This window comes from Montipora capricornis, chromosome 6 (genome assembly GCF_036669925.1).
Source record: "Montipora capricornis isolate CH-2021 chromosome 6, ASM3666992v2, whole genome shotgun sequence".
Taxonomy (NCBI): domain Eukaryota; kingdom Metazoa; phylum Cnidaria; class Anthozoa; order Scleractinia; family Acroporidae; genus Montipora; species Montipora capricornis.
The window spans coordinates 13451906-13464331 of NC_090888.1; the positions used below are offsets into that span (position 1 = coordinate 13451906).

The window sequence follows — 12426 nt, forward strand, 5'->3', positions numbered from 1 at the left end:
TCAGGATGAACCAGCAAGCCACATTTGAAAACTTCTACTTGAGGTCCTGTCAACTCCTTAAACTCTTTTACAACTGTTGGTTCCATATCTAATCCATATTTCATGGCCTGAGTCTGCACCTTTGTTAGTGCAAATAGACTATGTAAGAATTTGTCATTAATTGGGGCTTTTCTAGAAACAACATCTCCAAATCTTGAGGCAGTGATTCTGAATGCCCGCTCTTGATACCGAGCAGCTCGACTGACTTCTCGTGTTTTTTTCGATATCAATGGCCTTTTCTGGAGATAAAATAATGTTTGCTAGAAACGCTTTCTCTTCATCTGGAAGGGAAGGTGGTGGACCTTTTCTTACATCTTCTGGTAAACTAATTATTTGTACAGCGAAGTCAAACACTGCCTCTAGGTCTTCACTATAAATAGTCTCTACTACGCTACGGGGATAGACATCTCTTAACTGATTTGCTAATGAACTTCCCTCTAAGAAATTTCCCCATGGAAGAGACTGGTAGTTTGCTGAATTCGAGTATTGGAGCCAAGAAGCATAAGTGGTAGGGTTGTTAACGGAGATATTCTCTCCAAGTTTTTTAATATCTGTCTCTGTAATAATTCGTTGCTCGACGGGTCTTGGATCATATAAATACTCTTGTACAGTCTTTGGTGCCATTTCGCGAGGTGTGCGATCGATGCGTGGTTTTACAAACTCGGATTCAAACCATCTCTGTGGTTCCAGTGAAGGGCCTCGAGGTCTATGCCACTGCTGTAGATGCGAAGTTGGCGAGTCATCATCGCGCAGTTTTGCCATTACATGGGTAACTAATGCCGCGAAGTGCTGGCATTTTCCTGTTCCAGCTTTACATGAACACTGAGTGACAGACTGTGTGCCAACTTCTCCGCTATCAAATACAATTCCTAGAGAGTGAGGAGCTTCCGTCTTCCTCATCGAGCGATAACATTTTGCTTTTACGACGCAACAATCAGCTGAAAACAATAATTTAACGTCCTCAAGGTAAGTTTCCAGGTAGTACTTGTCCCCTTTTCTCTTGTCCTTTTTGTTTTCGAGCCACTTGCTCGCGCAATCCAAAATATCTGTAATGAAATTCGCGTTCTGTTGCATTTCGTCTTGCACGCTTTCTGCCATGTTGCAAATACTCTATACCCCCAGTTTCCAGACCTCCCTCGGTCGGCGCCATTTTGGAGAAGGGTCTATTGAACTGTCTTTGATTAATGACAATTAATTATTAAAATTTACCTGGTAGTGTCTGCCTGGCCAGGCTTACCGAAGTTCCTTGGCAAGCTCGAACAATTTTTGGCCCCGGCCAGCCCCGGGCGGCCCGACCAGTGCTATAAGTTGTATTGCAGGCCAAACTTTAAATTTTCTGCTAATAAATTCCTTACAAGGCTTGACTTGGCAGTTTTGACCCTGGCCTGCCATGGCAGACCATTTGTTTTTGCGCTTTCCCTTTCCAATTTTGGCCCCAGCCAACTTCAGCGAGGCCAGGCCAGGCTGGCCCTGTGGCTGTGGCTTCCCCCGAATTTTTTATCCCCTGGTCAACCCGGCGAAAGCCTGGCCACAAGCCAGGCTCACCCGGGCTTTTAAGCCAGGTTTGACCCTGGCCTACCCCGAACTGGCCGGGTTCCTGATGCAAGGGCTTCTCTAAAGAATGTGACCGACTGAAATTACTGTTTCTCAACTAAAATATCCTCACAAACCTGTCAACTCTTCCATTTCACCGTTTGTTGCCATCAAAGCATCGAATCAACCTGTTTCATCACCTACGGTCAGCGATCGACCAAACCCAATTTGTGTTGTCCTACTGTTTTAAGATCAGCCCTCAGCTGACATGCGTGCCCAACTTAAAGATTTAAGTAATAAGATCCACACGACCGTTCGGCCCGTATTTGTCAGCCAGAAGATTGAACAAGATCTCCAACTGCGAGAAGCTAAGCCGCCGATTGTGAACCAACAGTGCCTTGCTTACAAGTTTGAATGTGACCTGTGCGATGCAGGTTATGTTGGTTTCTCACGCCGCCAATTTATAGTTTATTTAGAAATAGCAGTACCATCTTTAACATCTGGGTTCCCTGGATCTTCAAAAGCAGAAATGAAAGGCATCTTTAAACACATTTCTAATGTCATAATCCTTGACTCACTTCCTAAAATAATCATCCCCAATATGGTGGTGCCCAAAACAACATCATACTTGTGCAGGTCATGATCAAGGATATACACTCTGTACTTCAAGCAAAATGCATATATTATATCATATCACGGTATTTTATTGAAAATCCAGAACCAAATGGGTTGATCATTCATTCAAATTACCTTTTTTACAAGGAACAATACAGTTGGCACTTTGAGGCACTGAGGGAACTTCCTTACTGCAAGAGGTCTCTCCTCCCGTTGCGGTGCCTGTCATGAAAAAGCAAAACAATAATAAAATTAAAGGTCAGAAGAGAGTTCCTCCATCTAACCTACTGCATGATCAGGTCCTTCAAGGCAAAACTTATAAATTGCCAGAAATACTAATTAGAAGGCTGATATTTTCTGGAAGGGCCATATACAACATCAACATTTGGAACAATCTACAGCTGTACCTCTTTCTATCCATTCTGAGCCTTCCAAAATAGTTTCCAAGAATGCTCTCTTTAAACATTACCTTTCTCAATATTAAATTGAAATATCTGGATTGCTCTTGATACACACACTTAAATGTATGACTTGTATAAATGTACATGTATGAGATGTGAGATACATGTACATATTCCTAATAATGCTCCTAAAGACTTTTCAAACTAGATTCCAACAGAATAATATGTACTTAATGACTGAGTGGGAGGACCAGATGGGAAATTATTTTAAGGCTATACTAGTATGTGCGCTCTGATTGACCGCTGAGCAGGCAAGATTTTCTTGTAATGACCAGGCATTATGAAATAGTTTCACGGAACGACGGCTCTTCTGAGTTGAGAGTAAAAGCTACGAGCGCATGGGCAAAAAGAACAAAAAATATGGACAAAGTACAACTATATTTTCAATAACTGAAAGAAAAACTAGCATAAAGATACTTCTTTAGTATGAGCTACTAAGAGAGTCACAGAGAGAGCAAGTTTTATTATACAAAGGACGAAGAACAGTACAAAACTGAGCAAAAAAAGGCCATATAATAAATAACTTATTAACCTCACCCGTTCAGTCATTACAGGGAAATCTCCCACCTCGGCCTGGATGTCTTGACCTCGCTATCGCTCGGTCAATATACATCAAGGCCTCGGTCTGAGATGACCTCCCTGTAATGACCTCACTCTCGATTAATAAGTGATATATATTTGGCCCGACGTCATGGCGTACGGACCGAGCACAGCGAGGTCCATGCGCCTTGACTGAGGGCGAAATGTTTTCCAGTCTGGCCCGACCTAAACTCATCAATAACCGTTTTATCAAATGGGCTCTTTACACTTAATTCTTGACCACTCAGAATATCAGGCTTGGACAAAATAAGTAACAAAAATATGCACAGAAAATTTATCTACTATCTTGTTTGCATTTGCTTTTCTGACTGTAGACACCTTAATTGTTTTAAAGCGATGAAATCCTTTACAATCGCATTGTACGGAGCAGGGCCATACAGCTTTTTTCGCTCCTGCTCGCACTAGAGTGTACAGGGATTTTCCCAATAGTGCCCGTGGGGCTGTATGGGCCATGTGATAAGTACATTTACTGGCATACATACGACATTATTAAACCCTTTGAAACCCATACACTGGCTCTTATGGACGAGTAAAATCACCTGGCATAAGACAGAGTAAAATCTGTTGCTCTTGGGAGGGAATAAATGTAGGTAAAGCAGAATAAAAAAGATGCATTCTAGTATATAATTATGGGTCACAAGATTACATACCTTGGTCACAGTGGTATTGGTTGCGACGACCACTGGTGACAGACCTGATGGAACCTAAATTTTTTACTGGCTTATTAAAGAGGGATTGCCACCCACTTTTGCTACGTAAACTCAAGCAATGCAATGTGTTTGGACGCCTATTGGATTGGTTTAATGCCTATCTGACTAATCGCAAACAAAGGGTTACAGTCTCTGGCGAAACTTCTACGGAGGTGTTGGTATCATCTGGGGTCCCTCAAGGATCACTACTGGGTCCACTGCTATTCTTGCTGTTTGTAAACAATCTACCTGACAGGTGCAGTTCATCCAACGTGGCATGCTTTGCTAACAACACGAAAATCTACAAGCTTATTGACTCTGTCGATGACTCTAAGGCCCTGCAGTCTGATCTTGACAACCTTATGGATTGGTCTACATGAACATTCCTCCAATTCAACCAGCCGAAATGTAAGTCTCAGCATATAACAAAAAAGAGAAATCCTATCGAGCTTCAATATCTTATGAACGGGTCTGTCTTAGACGTCACAACAGCTGAGAAAGATTTGGGTGTGTGGATCTCTAGGGATCTGACGTGGAGTAACCAAGTGTACCACCAATCCAATAAGGCAAATAAGCTACTTGGATTTATTCGTCGATCATCAAGGTACATCAGGAAATCTAGCATTCGCCAAACTATGTACTTGGCTCTTGTACGTCCGCACCTGGGTTATGCAACCCAAGTCTGGTCCCCTCAATCAATCGAACTGATGAAAAGCATAGAACGTGTCCAGAGAAGAGCAACTAAACACATCTTAATGTTACCCTTCCAAACTGAATGGTCATACCAGGATAGACTTATACAGTGCCACTTACTACCGATAAGCTATTGGTGCGAGATGATGGACCTAGCATTTTTATATAAAGCTACAAATGGACTTATTGACATTGACCGCAGCATTTTACTAACCATACACAGGTCTGCAAGAGTAACAAGATCATGCCATGCCAGTAATGCTACTACCTATACTACCAAGAGATGTAGAACTTTAACTTACCAGCGTTCATTCTTTATACGTACAAGCAGGATCTGGAATTCTCTACCTACCTACATTAGAGACAATTCTCTCTCATTCGCTTCATTTAAAAACAAACTTTTTGAATATTATACAAATGCTCTCTTGAACATTTACAACCCAGACAATCCTAAAACATGGAAATCTGTTTGTCCTAAATGTAATATGGCCCGACCCCTTGTTAAAGATATAACTCGCTGTTTTTAATTATTAAGGTAATATTTTTGTAATTTAGTATTTATCTTTGGGACCACAGTAATTGGTTATGCTGTTGTGGCCTCCCTGCCCCACATTTTTGGGCAAAGTCAAATAAAATAAAATAATTTATAATTTATTTAGAAATAGCAGAACCATCTTTAACAGCTCAGGGTCCCAAAGGGAAGGGGGGGGGGGGGGGAGCTGAAGCCCTGGAGCCCTGGATTTTTTTGCTGTGGAGCCCGGAGCCCGATCATCATTCCGGTGTTTAGAGTAAAGTCTACTAGTTAACAGTGGAGCCCGGAGCCTTAGAGTAGCTGCTATGGAACCCTGGAGCCCCGATTTTTTGGCCTTGGAGCCCTGGAGCCCTGCAGCCCTAAACCCCTTTGGGACCCTGACAGCTGGGTTCCCTGGATCTTCAAAAGCAGAAATGAAAGGCATCTTTAAAGTGCTAATGCAACCAAAAAAACAATTCTTCTTTTTCTTTGGATTTCAAAACTACCGTGTTAACTTGACATTAAGTGACCCAAGTTTTAAGTTCTGATTTTAAAAGACACCTGTTTATTTTAGCTGGAATTTTGTTGTTTATTGGTTCGCCATTACTAACTTTAAAATCCTTAGAGAGCTGGGTCGAGGAGAAAATGACGTCAAAGACTCACTGGTTTAAGAATGCAATGTGTGCATACGCGGCTGAGTTAATATGCAGCACAGGAGTTTTGGGTTTTCAGACTTTTAAACTCGTGTTTTGCATTATATAATAAGTTCCATTTACACGCTGAAATTTTAAGCTAGTGAGTAAATGACGTCACTTTTCGCTAGATCCAACCCTCTGAGGTCCAATCAGTCAGTTTTGAACGTGAGTAACGGCCGACCATGAAATCCAAACCTCAAAATAAACAGCCTTTCGATAAAAATCAAAGCTCAAAATTTTACCTGTCAGGTGTTAAGCTAACACACTTTCAAACTCTGAAGAAAAAAAGAAAATGATTTTTGATCACAGTAGCACTTTAAACACATTTTCTAATGTGATAATCCTTGATTCGCTTCCTATAATAATCATCCCCAATATGGTGGTGCCTGAAACATCATACTTGTGCAGGTCATGGTCAAGGATATACACTCTGTACTTCAAGAAAAATGAATGCATTAAAATCAGATGAAGGTTGTTTTTGTACTTTCTTAATGGTCGTTGCCAAGTGTTCTTTTAAAACATTCTTTGGTTGGTTGTAAGTCTGATTGAATAGGTTTGCTGCCAAGACATTTAAAAAGGGTCATTGAAATAATGGAGACAAAGGGTATAATGCAGATTCCCAAAAAAAAAAAAAAAAACCCTAACCCTCTACTAATGTTGAAGTAAGCATTAGGGTTTTGGTTGTAATTTCTCTGTCATTCCCTCAGCAGCAGTATCGAAGCAGTAGCACTTTACAATGAATGCACATTAAGAAGGTTTAAATTTGACTGTTCATCATTCCAAATAAAGTTAATTTAAGGAAATCAACCCTCATATAGTGTGGGGCATGCGCCGACTCATCCCCAATCGTCTCCAGGTTGTCTCTATATTATTTTTTTTTACTAAGGAAGCGCTTGGGTTATGCGAGCGGGGAAGATGGGAATGTCATCCCCTTCGTTAAAGAGCCTGTTCTAGTCTTCCACGCCAAATATTAATAATGAGAGATGACTGGGGATGAGTCAGGAGTATGCGTTCATTTGTTCATTTATTGGGTCATAGTGTTTTCACCAGCAATTAAATATTAGGTAGAAAGGGAACATTTCGTGACAGTGACCTACATGTAGGCCTCTCTGTTCTTATAGATGCAGACGCATAATTTGATGTTTAAGTGGGCATTAAATTTTTGTCTTTTGTCATGTTGTAGAATAGTGATCATATTTGGCATGTTGCATTTCATTGTGCAAGAACAGTGCCAGCTTGACAAACAGTTGAGGAAAATAGAGAACTATAAATGAATTCAGCAGATGATTTTTTCCTAACTTTTGGTACACAAGGTGTTAATGAAGATTCTTGTAGTCAACACCACATGTCAGTTGAGCTTGCTGGTTGTCCCCTCTACTTTAACTAAAAGGTTTTTCTCCATGCAGGTACCAATGTCTGATTTGTTTGGCTTGAATTTGATTTCATATGATTTAAAGTCTTCCCCATGAGTATAGCATCTCTACTTAAAAATAAAACCTCAAGACTTTTAGACAGGCATATCATTATGAAATGTTGAAAATTGAAGGATCACTGAAGTTATGAAAGTCAAAAAAGCATGTAAGAACATTTTAGTCTTCGGTCAATATTGACTATTACATGACTAGCTGCATGAGTGGGCAAGATGAAGCAAATCCCACGCTGTGATTGGCTACCCCAGCAAGCAAGATGGAGCTTTACTGCCTGCTCAGGATTTCTCGCTTGGTCCCACAAGATCAAAGATCATTTTTTTGGTGTTTTATCCCATATAATAAATCCTTTATTGACCTAGCTTGTTCAGTAAAGTTGGCTGGAATTTTGCCTCATTCTCTTTTGGTGTGTTTATGGAGTTTGACTTTGTCTCGGTCCATAAACACGCAAGAACAAGAACGAGGCCAATATCCAGCCATCTTGACCTCATGCTTGGTGAATAATTCTGATCATGAACCTAGTGTTTCAAAATAGAATTGGCTAAAAATCTGAATCAGATGGCCACCACTTCTTTTCCACGCACTAGTACCCAAGCCTCCACAAACTCTTAGAGATCACGTGACCATTCTCCTAAACCGGAAAACAAATACCTCTGCTGCCAACTTAGTGTGGGCAAAGCCCACACAAAAATCAATTTTAAATTATTACCCACAAACAGTTGTCTATTGGGATATTTACTTAGGTTTACAGGACTTTCTTGAATTCTTGCATACTTATAAAAAGAATATCTATTTTTAGTAGTGAAAATATATGGGTTGTATATTTAAACCATTTAAATTTTGTGGCTTTTGTAAGGAAGTTATGTTGATGGCAGATCTTGGCAGATTTCCCTGGAAACAAACCAATCTTAGAGGGGCTCACAGTCTAAATAAAAACATTTTGATGGATAGGTAAAGAGTACAATGTACAAAGTAGGGGAGGAGTATCAGGGAAAGGCTGAGGGGACGCGATTCAAGTGTAGTTAACCTTTGGGGCTAGCAGCAAAGCCCACACATGTACGCATTGCATACTTATTTTTCACTAAGTCAAACCACTAGTTTAGTTGTCTTTCTGCTGGTAAGATACAGTGGTCAATTTACCATATCAACCCAACTGATAAACACCATATTTGTGTTTCACTTCCCCACCCGCTGTACCACCACAGTTCCTTAAGAAACTAACCCCATTAGTTTTCTCTGTTGGTTGAGTATTGGACTAGTGTGTGGGAGGTCACAGGTTCTAACAACATTCAGGGTCTTAAAATTACTGAGCAGAGAGGTGCTGCCTTCGTAATTACATCCATCTTGGATAAAGTTGTAGGTCCCATCTCACAACACTTATTGTGGCAGAGTTGACCCAGCAATAATACACAAACAAATTCAAACTAAACGGCCGGGTATAATATCAACGAACTGCATTGAAAACAACTACATTTACAGTCAAGATGGCTGATCATTTTGAGCACATGGGGTTTTTCTTTTGTTCATGGGGAGCCTGTCCTAATAGATAAAAAAAGGCCACTGATGCAAACACGTGACAACAAATATAATAAAGAGAGATAAATATTCTAAGTAATAGCAACATACCAGTACCACTTTAATGCTTTAATGGGATACTCTTAAATTTAAATCAGGATACATTATACTAGTATTTAAACTACACAGCAAAACCACAAAGGACACACCACAACACTGGGAACTCCATGCCCTACTCTTTGCAAACAATGTGTGGGTCCCCCAGGTTTATGAACATTGAAGGCTTGTGAGACAGGGCCTATGATTTATTGTACTTGTCCAAGAAGACTAGGGAGTCTAACCATTTGTAGATGAGGCTACAATTAAAGTGCTCCTAACCCCAAAATATTTTTTTTACTAAAATGAATCTTTGCAACTGTTCAAGACGCATTGCGGAAATTTTTTCATTTTTCTAACAAATCCTTGCATTTTATAGGCTTCGAAAGTTGCGAAAATCCAAGCATCTTTTGTTCACGACCGAGTCAGAAGGGGAGTGGGTCTATTCCTGGTTTGACGTCACAATCTACTTTGCATGCATTTTTACAAAGAGTTAATGCAATGTAAATCAGTTTGTGACGTCAAATCAGGAATAGACCCACTCCCCTTCTGACTCGGTCGTGAACAAAAGATGCTTGGATTTTCGCAACTTTCGAAGCCTATAAAATGCCAGGATTTGTTAGAAAAATGAAAAAATGGCCGCAATGCGTTTCGAACAGTTGCAAAGATTCATTTTAGCGAAAAAAATATTTTGGGGTTAGGTGAACTTTAAGGGAGCACTTTGTATTCAGGTTAATATTTAAAGACCCGGCTGGGTTTTGATCTCCCACACAGTAGTCCATGCTCAACCACATGTAACTGAGCCAACCAGTAAATAAACAGTTTTTTAACAATGCTAAATATTTTAAGGTCTTAGATGCAGTCAAACAAGCACACAGAACAGAAAGGTGGCTAAGTGTTCAAGGGACATCGTGTGACAGAACTCACCATAAAACATGTGCATGACCCTACCTACATTGTAGACCAAACTCCTGGGTCGCATTGGTCTGCATTACATCTTACAGATATCAAGGAGCAAAATATTGGATATTAAATCTATTATCTCCAAAACTAGTTAGCCAACACACCTCTCAACATAGAGGGTGTACCTCATTATGCACCAATCAAATCGAAACTTCAACATCCCCTCCCCCCCCCCCCCCCCTCAAATTCCGGGCAAACACCAGGAATTTGACTATTTTCTGTGCCTGGGGGTGGAGAATTTGACCTTTGCCTGGGTGGGGTGGGGAAAAATTGAACTGGAAGTGTCAGGTTTCATGTTATTTTTTTTCGGGCGCTGAAGTCGCTAACAGCTTTAAACACATGTTTGGATGAGATGGAAGAGTTAAAGGAAGAGATAATGTGAGTGATTTGCTGACAAAAAACGGTCTTCAAAAGTTGTCTTCAAAGGAAGGTCTTCAAAGAAATTTTGGCAGCGTAATCGTCTTTGTCATACTATAGAGTGAATACAGTATCGTACGTTTCACACCCCAATTTCATTGTTAAAGCTGTACATTTCTGTTAGGGGTAATCAACCAACACTGAACAATTAAAAATACATGCAGTCGTAAAGGCTCTAGGCTCTGTTGTTGTTGATAAGTATACAATACCTTTGTCAAACAACCTTTGCCGTGTTTCGGAGTTAGAGGAGCTTAAACTTGCTTATTGACATTGTCAGTAAATTAATTCAAGTCACTTTGAACAGTTTCAATATTTAAGTTGTGTTTTGTAGTTGCTCAAGTCTGGTAAAAATGGCATCATTACATAAAAGGTCACAAAACCTTTGCTGGCATGTTTATACCCAAGCTTTATTAAAGACGACAGGTGCCGACAACAATGTTAAGTTCTTTAGTAGGGTTTGACATACAAATCCGATGATTGGGTAGGGCATTTGAACACCATTTTGGCGAGAATTTGAACGATCCAATGTTCAAAAGTAGGGGGTGGGGGGGATGTTGAAGTTTCGAGCTGATCGGCGCATTACACAAGTCTTGACATATTAATGAATAAAAAGAAATATCAATACATGAACAACGCTGAACTTTCTTTGGTGTGATTTCTACCGAACCACGAAGCAGTCGTGGACGTCGTGGTGAGGTACATTTAACCGCTCCTCAGAAAAGAATAAAACCTCTGGCACCCAGGCTAGTACACTGGGCTCAAATCTTATCTCGTAAACAAGATTTAAAGGATACTCACCAAATAAGTCCCGCTTTACAAAATATGGACAAATGTTCTTCTCCTCTGTCAAACCCACTAAGCCAACGACAGAATATTTGCCTCCGTCGCATTCGCTGATAAACGGAGCACCAATGACTGACAACAAGTCGAAATCTTTTACCTCTTCTACTTCATGATTCCCAGTATTCGTTTTGTATTTGAACGATAGTTTAAAATCATCAGATCCAACAAACGAACTGGCTTCAAAGTTAGACGCGACATCTTTAGGAACTTCGAAATTGAGATATGTTGGCATCTTGTCTTTTCCATTAGAGGTTTTGGTTTTATTACTATGACCATCAATTTTTAGGAACGTGAAGTTCCCATAAACCCTAAAGATCGACACTGTAAGCTGATAGTCCCCAATATGATGACGAGAAAACCGTTCAGCGATTAATGTTCCATTCCTTCCGTTTGCCTTGATTGCACCAGACCAAGTAACCAAACGCTTTCCTTTTTCAAACCAAACAAGGGTTGCCATGCCTTTTGTTTCGTATACATTTTTTTCCAACTTCTCTTTGACAACATAGACAGCCTTCAAAGGCTTTTTAACTTTCGCGTCTGCCATGCTCTTCTAGTACGAAAACCACCGATCTGTGAAATAGGCCCGAATTACTGAGTCACTGCCCCGCCATCTTGCACTCATTAGGGACAGTCCTGTAAATGGGCCTGGAACCCAGGCGGGAAAAGAGAGAGTCCTGGGGCGTTTACCATTTGCATAGACTTTCGAAAAGTCCTTCGTCTAGATACGCGCGGAACGAAGGATTTCACTCTTTAAACCATGTTTTAGGGCAATTATGAAAGCTATTATTAATACGTTACAAATAACTAACATCTTTATTGTTTAGGTGATTCAAAACTGACAAATTCACAATACTGGGTAACATGAACAGGGCAGTAAACTATGTCATCTGTCTTTATAACACTTGGAATAACCCCGACCAGTGATATTCTTAAGCTAGTCAGAGAAGAGTCAATTAAAACCTGGTTGCTAAAGTTTCGTTTACCACCGCTTCCAGAATGATTAGTTTCACACTGAAAGTTCGATTGTGTTTGATTGGAAAAATTCTTTGGTTAGTCCGATTATGTTCGATTACTGAACCCAATCGAACTCAACGGAGCGATTGGGTTCGATTGAGTTTCCCGGGCTACAGTGACCTTGATTTCATTTGCGTTAACTTGTTAATTTCAATTTACAGTGTCCCTGATTAGTGCTCTACAGCGCTAGAAGATTAGACACTTAAATAAGTTCCTTTCCTTTCCTTTTTTTTCCCTTTGCAAACACATTTAAAAGACAATAATTATTACAAAACACAGATTTGTCTTCTTTATTCGTAGTATCATCAGCACAAA

At 40.2% G+C, this 12426-nt stretch overlaps 2 protein-coding genes across 2 annotated transcripts in view; one reads left to right on the top strand and one right to left on the bottom strand.

Annotated features, from left to right (window-relative positions):
* Positions 1 to 280, top strand: part of LOC138054671 (uncharacterized) — a 2224-nt gene extending 1944 nt beyond the window's left edge. The window contains exon 2 of the mRNA XM_068901160.1: positions 1 to 280. This exon is cut by the window's left edge and continues 1014 nt beyond it. The gene's annotated coding sequence lies outside the window, so the exon portion shown is untranslated.
* LOC138053250 (uncharacterized) overlaps positions 1 to 11641 on the bottom strand; it is a 21224-nt gene extending 9583 nt beyond the window's left edge. Inside the window, exons 1-2 of the mRNA XM_068899907.1 lie at positions 11053 to 11641; positions 2323 to 2409 (exon numbers count right to left, since the gene is read on the bottom strand). Coding sequence (XP_068756008.1) covers positions 2323 to 2409; positions 11053 to 11641 — 676 coding nt within the window. The remainder of the gene's footprint in view (positions 1 to 2322; positions 2410 to 11052) is intronic.
* Positions 11642 to 12426: the final 785 nt, after the last annotated feature.